The 14,897-nt window shown below is 42.2% G+C and overlaps 1 protein-coding gene across 8 annotated transcripts in view; it reads right to left on the bottom strand.

The window, feature by feature from the left end:
• Positions 1-2,065: 2,065 nt before the first annotated feature.
• SNCAIP (synuclein alpha interacting protein) overlaps positions 2,066-14,897 on the bottom strand; it is a 142,939-nt gene continuing 130,107 nt past the window's right edge. For 7 of the 8 annotated variants that reach the window (XM_053665327.1, XM_037165553.2, XM_037165551.2 and 4 more), the window contains 4 exons: positions 13,048-13,140; positions 11,424-12,492; positions 10,064-10,134; positions 2,066-2,645 (listed from right to left, as the gene is read on the bottom strand). In XM_053665327.1, the coding sequence (XP_053521302.1) occupies positions 2,561-2,645; positions 10,064-10,134; positions 11,424-12,492; positions 13,048-13,140 (1,318 nt within the window). In that variant the 3' untranslated portion in view covers positions 2,066-2,560. The remainder of the gene's footprint in view (positions 2,646-10,063; positions 10,135-11,423; positions 12,493-13,047; positions 13,141-14,897) is intronic. The other variant, XM_053665329.1, reaches the window with a different exon arrangement.

The raw sequence follows: 14,897 nt of genomic DNA, 5'->3' as shown, positions 1-14,897 counted from the left end.
TTGTGGGGCTGAGGCCCCTTACTCCTGAGATATCTCTCCTGATTTTTATCTGCCAAATGAAAGTGTGGAACCAGCCCATTCCTTGACTCTGCCCCTCCTACTAATCTTGATGTGGTTTCTCCTTTAATGTAGGACTTCCATTCAACTCAATTTCTGACAGTTCTGAGTAATGGTTGTTCTGTAGTTTCGTTGTAGTTTTGATGTGATTGTGTGAGGAGGTGAACTGTGTTCACCTGTGCCAGCATCTTAGCTTTCTCCTCCATTTCTGTGAATTTCAAGCAAACAATTTATCCATTTTATAAGGAACTTGAGTAGTAAAGCTATTATCCATGTATAACTTAAGGACCTGCATTTTTAGCATCCTAGCAATGTCATTAAACATACAATGTATTATCTCATAGTTAGGCTCCTCTGAATTTGCTCAACTTTGCTCTTTTACCTCTTAAAAAATTCTTTGCTTCATACCATAATATTTAAAATGCTAGTGTTAATCATCAAATTGCCATCTTTTTCAAACTAGAAATTTGCTTTGCTATGTTTAATTGGGAACTCTGTGTCTGGCTCATAAAATCTGCAAAATACTAGGACAACTTCAACTTTCAAGTTTAAAAACAGTCTTAGAACAAAACTTGGGTCTCTGGGGAAGAGAACACTCACTGGGTCTCCTTCTTTTGCAGAAGCCCTTCTAGCATCAATCAAGTCTCAAAGTTAGGCTCATGTGTGATCCCAGCATCACCTCCTCTGCACTAAGCAAAAAAAAATAGAAATCTATATTTCATGTGTGCTTGAATATATTCTATATTAGAAGCTCAAGAACTAGAATAGGGCAGGAAAATGTAAGAAAGTGATTAAAGGGTGCGCATGAGGTCCAGGGGCCAAAACCAGAACAGGGCCTCTCATTTGAGGAAAAGACAATGTAAGAAATGTAGACCCACACATGGAACCATGTTCTAACAACAGAAACTCAAAGGACAGAACAAACAGGCTGAAATTTATAGACATGTCGCTCTGTAAATTGGAAGGAACCTACCTTCCAGATGTGGCTCTTGGCCAATCTCACCTTTTCCAAGATTTATCAAGGAGGCAATGTCCTTTGCCCAAGACCAAACAGTTGTCCAGTAGCAGAGCCGAGACCACAACTCATGCTTCCTGTGTGCCAGTGGGCAATGGGCTCAGGAGAGAGCACAGCACAGGACAGGTGTATAGATGAAGTGTGATGGAGATAATGAGAAAACACGTACCAAAGCCAATTCCTCCATTTACCTTGGACATGGGAATAAAACTTTCTGAACTTTAATTTTCTAATCTATAAAATGGGAGTAATATCTTCACATAAGTGAGGCTGGGGCATAAAAAGACACTTTGATATTAGCTCCTTTTTCTGTACAGACCTCATTGAATCTCATTAAGCCCAAGTTTGTCAGATGACCCACATAAGCAAAATTGCCTCCGAGTTTGGTACCTTGGCCTACTTTGTCCACAAGCACACAGAATGGCCCACATTTGACTGCAGTAACATTGCTAGTAACCGTTAATAGCACACAGTGCTCTTTCCTACTGGTAAGAGGGTGTTGTAGTTTCTTACTAAAATTTGACAGGCCTCTTATAGGCAGGCTCTGCCAACACTTTGAAAATAAAACTTTTGAAATTTCAACAGAAATATATTTTTACTTGATAGGATGAAACCTCATGGAACTCACTGCTTACAGGGATTGAAAAGGCTACATCAATAGGGCTGTTATGAATCCAGGCTCCACACTGTCTCTTAAAGGGATTAGACAGGCCTTGTAATGTGCTAGAGGCAGAAAAAAGTCACCCAAGAAGGGGCTAAACACTTAGTTGTCATTAGTATTTTCTCATGTCAACACTGCGATTTGAAAAGACAGAAGAATTGACTCATTTTATATACTTGTCTGATCCTTTAGTACTTAATGAAAACTAGAATGTTTTATTTGATCCCTGTGGGAAAACAGCTCAACTGGGCAGTTTGTTCCTGAAATAAAATAGCAGCTATCAAAATACTCTCAAAGTCCCTTAGAAAGGAGAACATCACAGATTTATTAGAACATCACAGATTTATTACAGGTGGCTATTAACATTGTTTTATTTCCTTTATACAAAAAGTAGAAAGGACTGAAAAACACTCTGGACAGAAAACGATACACTGGCCAGGTCTCACTGAGATGCCGAGCCCAGACTGCCCAGATCGAGGGAAAGAAAAGTTCAATCAGCATCAGCCAACTGCCATGCAATTGATGAACTACAAAATGGCATCAGTTGCTTGGTGACTGTCCTGTGGTTAGGTTGCATCAGTGCAATCTTAGAAAACATACATTTGCTCAGCCATGCTTTTAAACAGCATCTCTTTAAAAACAAGGTATATATACAAGTATCTCCCCAAAATGTGTGTTAGATAGTCTACTACTCTAAATTTAAGGCATCCTGATATTGTTGTTCTGCTGGTGAGGCATTGTTCTCATGGTTTTATTTCCACAGAGGATCATCCAGAAATTTCCAGAGGTGTCCAAAGGGTAGCAGTGAAAGATAATGAAAAGGTGATTTACAAGAAGAGTTCTTTCGATTCTGGCTCAGCAATGTGCTTTATGCTGTAGGATTTCTTCATTTTTCTATTGATGTCGTTATGCCTAAGCAGAAGAGAAACCACGAGGCCAAAATTAGATGAAACTACGGGCAAGTTATAAGACAACACCACTAAACAGTTCACCAAATATGGGAATTATCCTCATAAAACCATACTGAAGAACACTTCATTCCAGTAGGCAAATTATTCTGTTTTCACATAAACCACTCTTTGAAAAGTAAAAGAGTCATGTCATCAAACACACTTAGTGAACACTTTTTAATTCTCAATTGCAATTGCTGATTAGAATCCAGGCAAAATTCTATAGTCAAGTAAATTTTATCACAAACGAAATGGAAAGTGCAGTACTGCTGGTCCTGTGGGCACAAAAGGTGTTTCTATTTTATTTGCATGAATTCAGGGGTGATACCTTTTATTCTCTAATAAACTTAATAGCTATCAATAGTTTAAAAAGATGCTTGTTAATTGTTTAAAGAAGATGCTATTTCTTTGGGTGCGTGATTACTGAGTAGTATATGTTAGAAGACCACATGTTGGTAAATCTATAGGGAAAAAATAGGGAACAATAATGCTGTTTTTTTCCCCGTATTTGATACCTCATAAGCTTGTGACAAGAAGCAGAAGCTCAAACCTTAGAACAGTTTTTTTTTTTAAGTGAATTTCTCTCTGGGTAGATGCATTCATTTTCATGAGCCATTACTCCTATTCTGGGTATAAAATCTTTCAGAGAGGAGCTGTCTCCTGGGGTGAGCAAGCCTCCATATTAACAAATTCCTTCTTGTTGCTACACCAGACACAAACAAATGGTTTCTTGTAATTGTACTCACTAGCATGAGGACATATTTGGACACAGAACTCCAGGTATGGTTTTATGGACTCAAAATCATGCTTCCTTACAAAGACCATCTAGTCTACTCTTAGTGTTTTAATAAATATTTTATTATCATCACAGTCTGAAAGTCATAATTTTTTATTTTATTTATTCCTCTGCATTGAACTTCAGAGAGTTGCCCATGGGCAAGAAAGGGAGAAGATGAAAGAAAAACCCACTTGGTTAGAAGACATTCTAGGGACTTCCAACTGAACACAGTGGATTAAATATACACACTTATTACCTCTTTCTTACAAAACAGCCCTACAATGAAAAAGACATAAAAGAGGCATAAAGCTAAATGAATATGGGAAATGGGAGATGAGAGACAAAATACCAGTAATATTTCAGAAACAGGAAGGTGAATGAACACATGTAGTATTTCTGCTTTAATGTAAGTGATGCTGTGTGCAAAAATGCTGAAAAGAACACTTTCTAGAGGATAAAATGCAGCATGATTGGAGCTGAATATATACCAGGTAAAACATTAATGTGAGACATTTATCTGAATAATATCAGGGTAATTCAAACATCCTGAACCCTTCAATTACCTAGTTCTGAATTACCAGTCTTTGGAAGAACAAAAGTGTTAGGGTAATTCTGGCATGGATTATTCAGATAATTTGCCACCTTGATTTCATTTTTGGATACAAAGTCACATTCTCAGTGACCAAAACTGGAAAGAAGAAAGGCTTGAATTTAAGTAAGTTTTTCCAGTTCTTTCATTTGCTGACTCATCCAGGCCTGCATCTCTTCACAGCCCAGAGAGCAGCTCGGAGGATGAGTCGGAAATGGCCTGTGGGCATGCATTTCCACAGGAAACCAAAAGGGGGCGGGGCGTTGGGGGGGATGTTGCTACTTTTGTGGTTTCTTTCGGAGCTTTACTGAGAGCATATCTATCAATCTCATCTACTAAAAAAGTGGGTTCTGGTTCTAAGAATGAAAACCTGGACTTGAAGCGCCCAAACTGACACTCCCTCTGGGTAGGTGGACTTATCATCGGAAGACTTAGCTTTCCACAGATCACACCGTTCTTCCTGTGGGACGACAGCCTCAGGCCTCTTTGTTTCATTCCTTTTTCCCTCTCCTACCATTTCTCCTCTCTAGCTCTCCCTCTGTCCGAACACTTATGAAGTCCCCACCATGTGCCAGCCACCATGCTAGACGCTGGGTGTACATATGGGGGTAGGGTGGTGCTGCCAAGTGCTGCCCTCATGAAGTTCTTATTCTTTTGGGGAAATTTTCCATGTTCTAAACTATATCCACATTTAATTCTCTCTCTATTCTGAGCTCGCAGAATGAAGGGACCATGCCTTCTATCTGACACAGCAAAATGACTGGCTCAGAGCTAAAGATGTTGAAATGAGTGTGCTGGCAACCCAGGGATGTGGGTCCAGGAAAGTGATGTATCTGCACTGTTCTCAGTGTGGGAAGGAAAACCCCAAATGGCTGTGGTTGGAGCAGGGATGCCTGGTGAAGGTACTGGAAGGTGTCCAGGTAAAGTCCCTCTCTGGTACTTTTAAACCTCAAGTAACTTGCTGATTCTTTAAAACTCCAGCCTTAAGAGAGTTTCTGGACACACACTGCTCCTTTAGTGTGCAGCTATCCTAGTTGTGGCAAACTTGGTGCAGTTATGACACATAATAGACAGTGTACCCCACCTGGAGTTACACAGTTCAAAACCGGACCCCGAGGGCACGAGGGAAGGAAAGCGGAGTTGCATGAAGGGAGTTGTTTGTTTTTAAGTTTTGTGGCTACACTTAAACCAGGATTAGCATGCAGAAAGAATGTATATCTAGTGGGATAACTTCAGTTTCCAAGGAAGGTCTCCCCCTGTACTCCCAACCTAGAGTTCATAGGGGTTCCACATGTTCATTTCTTGCCTTCCAAAGGCAGTGCTTTAACACAGAACATGGGATCTTCACTGGAACAGCTTTTTCTATGTCTCAACTCATTCTATGATGATACTGAACTCACAGTCTTCTTGTGTTGGAATACACTTTCTCCTTTTCCCAGAGGGTGCAAGGAGCTTATGAGAAGAAACTCCATTTGTGACTTGTGCTTTCATCAATCTTGAGAGCTCTGGCATTTGCTAAATTGTCCTGGAATGCTGAAGGATCTGCTCATTTTAACTATTCCCCATAACAAGGACATTTTTCTCGGCACAGAAGATTCTACTATGCAATAGCCAATGACAGTGTACAACTGTGGCCCATTTCAAAGGAGACTCTGTCAATTAATGAAACCTGCAGACGTGGTTCAAGTTTGGGGCCTCCTCCCTTCCTCCAAGTCATAGGGACAAAGTTTCGGTATGAAGTACAGGTTTTCTCTTCGAAACTAATTAGAACCCTGGGGAGGCAGGAAGCGGGGGAGGAACAAGAGTTGAGCAGGGAGCACAGAATACCTGGGGAACATGGGGAAGCGTGAATAGGAGGAGACTGGATGGGTTCTAAGGCAGGGGTGTCCAACCTGTGGCCCGCAGGTCACATGCAGCCCAGGATGGCTGTGAATGTGGCCCAACACAAAATCATAAATTTACTTAAAATCTTTTTTTTGCTCATCAGTTTTCATTAGTATTTGTGTATTTAATGTATGGCCCAAGACAACTCTTCTTGTTCCAGTGTGGCTCAGAGGTGCCAAAAGGTTGGACACCCCTGCCGGGGGTTCTGGAACAAAGGTAATCACCTCACATCAGGAATCAACTTCCTCCTGGTGGACTGGCTCTGGACCCCGGAGTTAGTAAATTAGAAATAAAAACAAAAAATACTTGAGATCAGAGCATAGAATTTGAAACTACAATTTTTGAGCAGAAAGTCTGTCTACAGTTTTACAAAATACCCTTTTAGTATGAACACTTTAACAAACTTTTGTGAACCATTACCTTGGGAGAGTCAGTCTGCTTATGCTCTAAAACTATGCAAGCAACACCCACTCAGATAGCTTGGAAACATTCCTATGACTCCTTATATAATTATCCCTTTCAACAATCCTTAGGAAACATAGGGGTTAAAACTAAACACTTCCGGGTCAAAAATTTAAGAGAAGATTAAAGTGTGGTTATTTTACTACACCCAGACAAATTATGGCAAAGATGCATGTGCTCAGCAGGATTAGGGATCCTTTCTGTGCTGACTGCATTTTTCCACTGTGGCTCCAGAAATGCTGTTCACTGGGGTTGAGGGTACGCTCTGCTTGGAGCAGGTTTCAGCCAGGGCCCGACTTCTGCTCTCCCAATGTCTTCCATATCTTTGCTCATTTTTCTGTTTGGAATGATAGTTTGACAGTAAAGCGACAAGGAGAGAACTACGTGTATGCATGCATATGCAGGCTTGGGTACTGGTAGGGGTGGGGGCACCCTGAACTCTGACCGCCTACTGGGAACAGCAGAGGACCATTGCCACGTGCTCAGGCCAAACATATCACTCTCTTTGAAGTGGTTGTTGAAATCTTTGATGCTAGCTCTTGGCTCCAGATACCTGATTCTGAGTATGGCTCATTCCTCTGCAGCAAAACCCACACTGATGGTGTTCAGTGCTTCATCTCTTTTTAAGGAGTCTTATTATGTTTTTAAGGAGTCCTAAGGACTATAGTCATGTTGGTGCTGGGGTTAGGGGTTTTCTGCTAATGCCTCAGGCCACAGTGCCACCGTCAGACACCACTGTGTTGGTGTCCAAGGGCTAATACCCTCTGCCTGTCCATTACTGGAACCAACGCCCCTTTCATTTGCCACAGATCTCAGACTGACTTAAACTCTGGGAAATGAATGTCTTATTGGCATTTTAGGACAAGTAATTGCAAACATTCCCTTGGAGTTATAATAACTCAAAACCAATTTGTCTTTTATAAGAAAAAGTAAAGATAAATCTGACTGTTATAAACAAAGTCATCCTCTGCAGTTGAAACACACTGGGAAAGCTGTTCAAAGTAATAGCGTCGAATCTAATTTTAAAAGGCATTGAAAAGAAATTTAGATTCTTTCTATCAAGCTGTGACCAATTTAGAAAAATAAAGTGCAAATAAAACCCTCTTGCGGAGCTGACATTCTGTAAAATGTTGTATTTATTGCCCCCATTTTTCATTTACCAGGAAAAAATAAGAATTTCTTAGGAAATAAAATGTGGTTCCAGTGTACGCCTGGAACAAGGGTCCACTGCCTCATTTTTTCCTCCCAGGGCTATACTGAGAGGGTCGTTCAGTGGCACAACGTCTGGGGCCCACCCTAACCCATGGACTGCCACTGGTTTCCGAAGGCAGTCCGAAGGGTTCCAAAGGATCCTGGGTAATCCCTGTGACCTGCGAGGAGCCATGGGCATTCAACCAAATTTTTGGGACATGATGTGAGGCCATCACTGAGAGATGAACACTTGGGTTCCTTTCCTGCTTGCATCTTTCTGTGGGATGCTTTCTCTGTGGGTCTCAGGGTCAAGACAAAGAAGGCACTGGAGTCATTGAGGTGGTTTTCATGTTCACGTTCCCATGCTAGTTTAATTTCTCTAAGGAATCCTTATTTCAGCTAGAGATATCCATCTTTTATCTAAGGTGGATGTGAGTGATTAAGAGTGAGTCAGAGAAACCTCCCCTCTCTATCATGAACAAAGTAGTGGGTTTTCCCTTTCTATGGAGCATATATCAAACTGAAAACTTAATAAGGTACAGGTTAATTTATAAGGTAGTTGAGAGGAAGTAGCCAGGATGCGTATTTAAATACAACAAATATTTTTATTTGGGGGTTTCTGTTTATCACTGAAATTAAACTCTGTTAATAAAAACTGCCCATGAATCTGGTAGCATCAGAACTGAGCCTTAGGAAGGCTGGTTTCTGAAACTGAGTAGGGAAGTGTTAACCTCACGCCACATGTCCAAGTAGCCTCATAACCTCACGTTGTGCTCTTATTATAGTAGATTGTCCAGCTTTGTCCCCTTGCTTACAAAAAGACAGGATGGAATATTTCTGGTGGGAAAATCTACTGTGACACATATTGTCTCTATCCCAGGTGCTGTAGAAACCTGGAAGAAATGAGATCCCCCCCGTCCTCCTTCCCCAAGAACTTGCCAGTCTTGGCACGTCATTCCCTCAGGGTATCATTGGTGACTTCTGCTTAAGGACAAAACCAGAATTTTCTTGGCACCAGAAGACACACCCAACCTAAGATGTGGGGACAGGGAAGGGTATGTGGGTGGGGAAGGTAGGTTGGAAAATCCAGAAGTGGGCATGGGGAGATTTTCTTCTGGCTTTTTCTTCTCCTGTTTCCTCTCTACCCCAGGCACTGGGCAGTCAGCACTGGCCAGAACTCCCTGTCCCCTGTGGCTGAAGCAGCCTGGCTGAGACAACGTGTAAACCTGACCCCAGAATTCTGGTGACCAATAAATACTGAACATCCAAGGCACCTCAGTCAGTGTACTGAATTAATGAGACCCCTAGGGGCACTGGCTAAAATGATTGAGATATGTTTTTCCTCTAGCCCGAATAGAGACATGAAGCAGGTTAAATTCAATTTAGAGGGAAAACAAAGGAGAGTGACATTTTTCATGCCTAAGTACTCTGAACCAAAATTCATACCCTCAACCCACACCCTCACGTTTGTGTGTGTGCATACATATATACACCCTGACCACATATGCACATTCATGAAAACATTTTGGAGGGTTTTGGAAGAGAGCTGAAAGGCACATCATAATTTTAATTTAAATTAAACTTAATTTAAGTATATCATTAAATTAAACTTAAATGATTTGTTGAAATTTAATTTAAATGATTTAAAAGTAATAGTCTCCTTCTAAAATAGGGTTTGGGTTTTAATTCTTCTGGAATAAACCAGTTGCAGGCATGGACGGCATTAACTTCCCCTCCTCTGCTCTCCTTTCCCTTCTCCCATTGGCCCACCTTATCAGAGGGTGGGGCATATTCCTCCTGGAGAAAAGCTGTGCTACTGAAGGACTTGGCTCAAGGAGGTGTCTGAGCCACCTTGGGCCCTCCCATGGCGCCCTTTCATGTATATAGTCTCTGTGTTTTTATTGTAAACATTTTGCTTGAGAAAGACCTTTGTTTTGTTGGGTGACTCAGAGACTGGCTTACTGACTGGCATCGTGGTTCTGGAAGCTAAGCTGGAGCACGTTCAGAATGACAGGGCCTGGCTGCTCCCAAGGGCCGCAGAATGGTGATGAAATGTGCTTTCAGTCTGTGATCAACAATGAAAGAAAACCTCAGCTCTGCTTCAGAGTTCTGGTTCTGATCGGAGGTTGACTAATTCCACCCATGACAGGAAATTTAATTTCTACACTTACTTGGTACTTGACTCCAATAAAACAAAGACTGAAAGCCAAAGTCAATGGGGAGACACAGCATGTCTGTGAGCTGAGTAGACTCCTCTGCCCACTGCTGCTGGAATAAAGCCCCTCCTGGAGGGCATTTGCTTCCTGCCAAAGCTCCAGTTACCAGCCTGCCTGCCCCTTTTGGGGGAAGAGTTGTAAGTGCCTTGTTCCTTGGTGTCAGCCCCACAAAAGGTGCTCCAGGACCACGATTGAAAAGGTCATGCAATTCAAAGCGAAAGCACAGCAGTGCTACCCAAGTCATCCCCTACGCCACGTACCGTGCACAGTTACGCAGGTGCTCTCCAATCAGCGTGTTAGAGGGAAGGTTGATGCAGCTGCTGGACATCTCCTAGAGGTGCAATTACAAATCATCTGAAAACATGCAGAAAGCTCAGCACATGCTCAAGTCTCAATGAACAGGAGGCATGCTGGAGACAGATGAGACTAGGACAGAAGCTTTGTAGACATGTTAAGGAGCGTGGGGAACTGCTGGGATACTTCCTGTATTCCTGAGCGAGAGAGCCCATCAAGTTACTTGGAATAGTTTTATCTGAGGTTGACTAATTCCACCCATGACAGAAAGTTTAATTTCTATACTTACTTGGTACTTGGACATATTTAAGCCCAAGGTTCTGATGTTTGGGGTACAAATGTGACTTTTCTAGGTAAAACAAACAGAGCTAAAGTCCTTTAGCATGAAGACAATTCACACTGGAAATCAAGTGGTGTTCATTTAATTAGAGCAATACTAACTCAGACTTGATTTTGGTACTGCAAAAAGAATTAAACAGTACTTAGACCTCCCTGGGATTTTACCTTGAACCAATAATAAATTATGCGGGTGTGCCTCCCTGGGTTGCAGGATGGACATTCTGGGTCCTTCCGTTCCTCAGAGTTTTGCATGTTAGCTGCTACACCATTTTTGATGGCGTGGCAGGCACAGAGCATGCAGGGAACATTGCCTCAAAAGATGTTCGTATTTCTTATTGACTGGATTTAAACCACAGATTGCAGTGCATGGCTTTCCAATAAATGCAATTATAAAATGTAGTTCCTGGCACACTCTGCCACCCCCTGTGTCCTGGCAAGCACATCAGACTGCTCCAGCTTCCTGGTCAGCACTTACAGGCCAGCATCCTACAATGCCAAGGTGGAAGTCCCTGTGGTGTATTTATTTCAAAGATCACTCCAGAGTTGAATTGCTAAGTCTTTAGAGACAGAGTTCCTATTTATGCGCTCTTTAATTGGGCTTGAGAATAAACTACCCAGTCACACAAGGAAAACAAACTCTCCCAGAGGCAGAATCCATGCCAGAGAAGGACCTTATTCCACACTGATTGGGGGTCTAATCTCATAGAAACGCCTCCCCATCCAGGACTCCTCATACTCCAGGATCAAACTATTTTGGAAGTTTAGGGACTGAAATATGTGATTTAATCTTTCTCTCAGAGTATTTTCCAGATGAATAGAAAAAGGTACGTATGCTAACATATCTCATTAGAAACACATACATTTGGCTTTCCACACATCCCTTTGGAATTCCAGGGATGACCTCGGGAGGACAAAGATAAACAATCTGTAGTGTTAAGAATGACATAATTTGAAGGAAAAAGAAGATAGCCTCCAAATAGCACTCACCGCCTTATTTTTTCCCTTGCTAGCAGAGCTCATAGGATTTCCCTTGGTGTCCACTGTCTTTCTTCCAAGTGAGGTTAAAGGCAGTGTGGAGGTCTTTAGCTGGCTGACCGCCTGGTAGTTATTATTATTGTTCTGGTTGCCGCTTAGTGTCTCCATGATGGATCGGAAGGTTCCAAAAGGCCTTTTTAGTTGATCCCCTGATTCACTGCTCGTGGAGGTCCGCTGCGGGGTCCTGCTCTTATCTCTGTCCTTCTCTCCATTTACTTCAAAGCTAGTTTGCTCCATCTGCACCACAGGCTCCTCAAAGGTGACTCTGAGTTTTAAGTTCTGAGATGTCCGGCGCTTGGAAGATGGAGACTTGAGGGCACTCTTGGGACTTGTGGCCACTTTCTGGGCCACCATACTGTCAGGGCTGGACTGAGTGGGGTCTCCAGAGGGCTGGTTTGGGGGTGTGGTCCCTGAGCCTGGACTCTGGGATTCCAAGTCGGGTTCGCTGCTCTCTGAGGTGGGTGATGGGCTATGGCCATCCAGAGATTTGGAGGCCTTGGTACCAAAAGGAAACCTGCGTCCTGAAGCCAAGGTGTGTTTCTTTATCATCAAGTGTAAGCTTTCTGCGCTGTCCATGGCCTCCACACTTTCAACGATGGGCTGTGGTCTGGGCCGGTCAGCCTTTCTCACGGGTGTGCTCTTGGGGTCCTCGGAGTTGTTGGAGTCTGTGTCAGACTCACTCAGTGACCGCTGCATCAGCTGCCTCAGCCTGGCTAATTTCAGCTCCCTCTTCTCCAGAGGGATCTTTTTCGAATTTCTAGAGGAAGCCTGAGTATCCTGAAATTCCAAGGACAGCTTTTCCTGGGTGCAGACATTCTCTGAGATATCTTTCCCCAATAACTGGCGAAGGATTTTATCAGAATCTTCATCTTTTGCTTTAGTCCTAGTCCGGTTGGATGCTGACAGGCTTCCAAGGACCTGCATCCCTTCTTGGGTGCCAGGTTTGCTTTTGGCTACAGACTCATCATCTGTATCTGGGGATTTCCACTGGCACTTTCTGGGAGCTGGGGAGGATGGTGAACTGAAAAGAGGACACAGGATACATGAGATGATTTCCTACTGGGTTAAAATGACTTGGCCACAAGTCACAGCATGGCCTTTCCTGCCACTAATAACTTACAAATCAGTAAGAGTGGAAGAATCATCACTTACTGTTTGTTGAAAGCAAGCATTCCAAAGTATAGTATGCCTCATGCTTTACACTATGACTAAATTTGTCTATTTTGCTATTTTTACATCAGTTTTACACCAATTTTCTCAATCCCATCTTCAACAATCCTATGAATCTACATACCCTTATTCCCATTTTATAGATGAAGAAATGAAAGACTCAGAAAAAGTGACTTAATAGTCCCAGAATGACAAAATGGCAGAGCCAAAGATCGTTCCAGGTGACCCAACCCTGGGTCCAGTGCCTTTCCCCAACAATACTTAATTTTTATTCCTAAAAATTAGAAAATAAAAATAAAATATGTTCTGTTGTCATATTCTTAAAAGACATTAAAATGAAGTTCAAAAGAAGGCTCAGAGATTTAAGAGACTTAAGAACTCTGACCTCCAAAGTTCCTGGCATTACCTGGATGAAGAAAAGAGAGACTTGGCCTCAGATTTCTGGGCTTCTAGAAGCTGTTGGAGCTGGTTCTGCAGCGTGACACGTTCCACTGTCTGCCTGGGAAGCACAAACTGAGACAGTGAGCTCTCTGGCACACGGCACCCGTACAAATTAGTAGCTATACATTTTCACAACAATTTATAATAAGTTGCAATAAATCCAAAAGCATCACAAATGTGTATAATCTTCATCTTTACAGTTCAGAAATTTTCTAAGAATACAATCAAAAGCACCCAAAATGGATGTAAATTTATTATTCATATTGTGAAAGACTGTAAGTAATCTAAATGCTCATCAGTAAGACTGAGTAAATAATTTATAATTATTTTTATCAGTATAAAGGGAGATAATAAAATGATAACATACTTGAATACTTATTTACTTAAACTGTAGAAAAGTTTCCCATAAAGTGTACTTTACTTTCCTCGAGTAAAAAAAGGATGTTACAAAATACTGTGTGTGGTATAATCTCATTTTTAAGAAAAAGGAATCTCTCTTTCTCCTTCTCCCTCTCCCTACCCACGCTCTTCTCTCTCTCTCTCTCTCACTCTCTCTTTCTCCAAATAAGGTCACTCTCTGAGGTACTAGGGGTTAGGACTCCAATGTATAGTTTTTTTTGAAGAGGGTCACAATTCAAAACATAGTAACCTAGGCTTATAGATTAGGATTTCTAACAGAGCTGAAGGTCGCCATGCCTAAATAGTAACTGTGTTTATTAACTAGAAGTGGTAAGAGCATTCTGATAGGCAAAAGCACTCAAGAGTTCCCCCACTCGGAATCCGGGACTGGAAAAGCTCATGTTTTCCACCTTCCTCCCACCCTGGGGCCTGCAGGGTGCCTCGTGCTGTGGCTGTACGGAGTGGGTTTCTCAGTTCATTCCCAGTTTTGCCAACCTCACTGAGGTGCATGGCAAGTAACGGACTGGCATCTACAGGCCACCTCTCATATTTTATCTTGTTATTGGCCTAACCACAATTGTCCACAGCATTCAGCTATGGACACACTGGAAGAACTGTTGTCTGTTAGCATGCACATGTATTTTATCTCAGGGTCACCTACAGAAGAGCAACCAAGCCCTTGACCTTGAAAAGTTCACCAATAAAACAGCCATTAAAGCTCATGAAAGCCTTTCAGACTCTGCAGTAGAGACCGAGGAGAACATCTTGTGATCTCTTCTCTGAGCATGTCCCTTTGGACAAAGCATTTTGTTAGATCGTTTTAAATTTCCTCTTGACGGACATGTGTATATACTCTTGAGGGGAGTGGACACTGTATTTGGAAGGATTTTAGGCTGCATCTATCTACCTTTCAAATGTGTATGCCCTTTGTTCTAGCAATTCCCTTTCTAGGTACTTACTTTTAGAAATACCTAGGCAGGTACAGGAAGATGTGTGTACAGGAACGTTTGCCGTGGGGAGGTAACTTACTGAGTTACGGAGTTGTGCACATTGCCCTTTGGTTGCATCCAGCCCTTCAAGCTCACTTTGCTCCCCTGTCCCAGTGGGGTTTGTGTAACTGGGTGAAGAATGCTTGATGGGAACTGTAATATTTTTAAGTATTATTTTATATTTTCTCTATTAAAAGCCCCATCTCATTGAAGAGAATATTCTGTGTATGGCAGGGGACGGGATGGAGGGATGAGAATTGTACCTCTAAGGCAAGAAAGTAGGAATAGAGAGATCAAAGTTTCCCCAAGCACGCAGAAGAGCCAGAGGGTCCAAGGCTTCATCAAATAAATGGTTGTGTGAATGACACTTGTGATCAGTTAAGGCCTTCAACCCAGCAAAGGTCTTTGTTCAAAAGCATAAAAGGAA

This window comes from Artibeus jamaicensis, unplaced genomic scaffold (genome assembly GCF_021234435.1).
Source record: "Artibeus jamaicensis isolate MK-2021 breed Jamaican fruit bat unplaced genomic scaffold, CSHL_Jam_final contig_402, whole genome shotgun sequence".
Taxonomy (NCBI): domain Eukaryota; kingdom Metazoa; phylum Chordata; class Mammalia; order Chiroptera; family Phyllostomidae; genus Artibeus; species Artibeus jamaicensis.
This window is presented reverse-complemented; position numbering and strand designations above follow the sequence as displayed.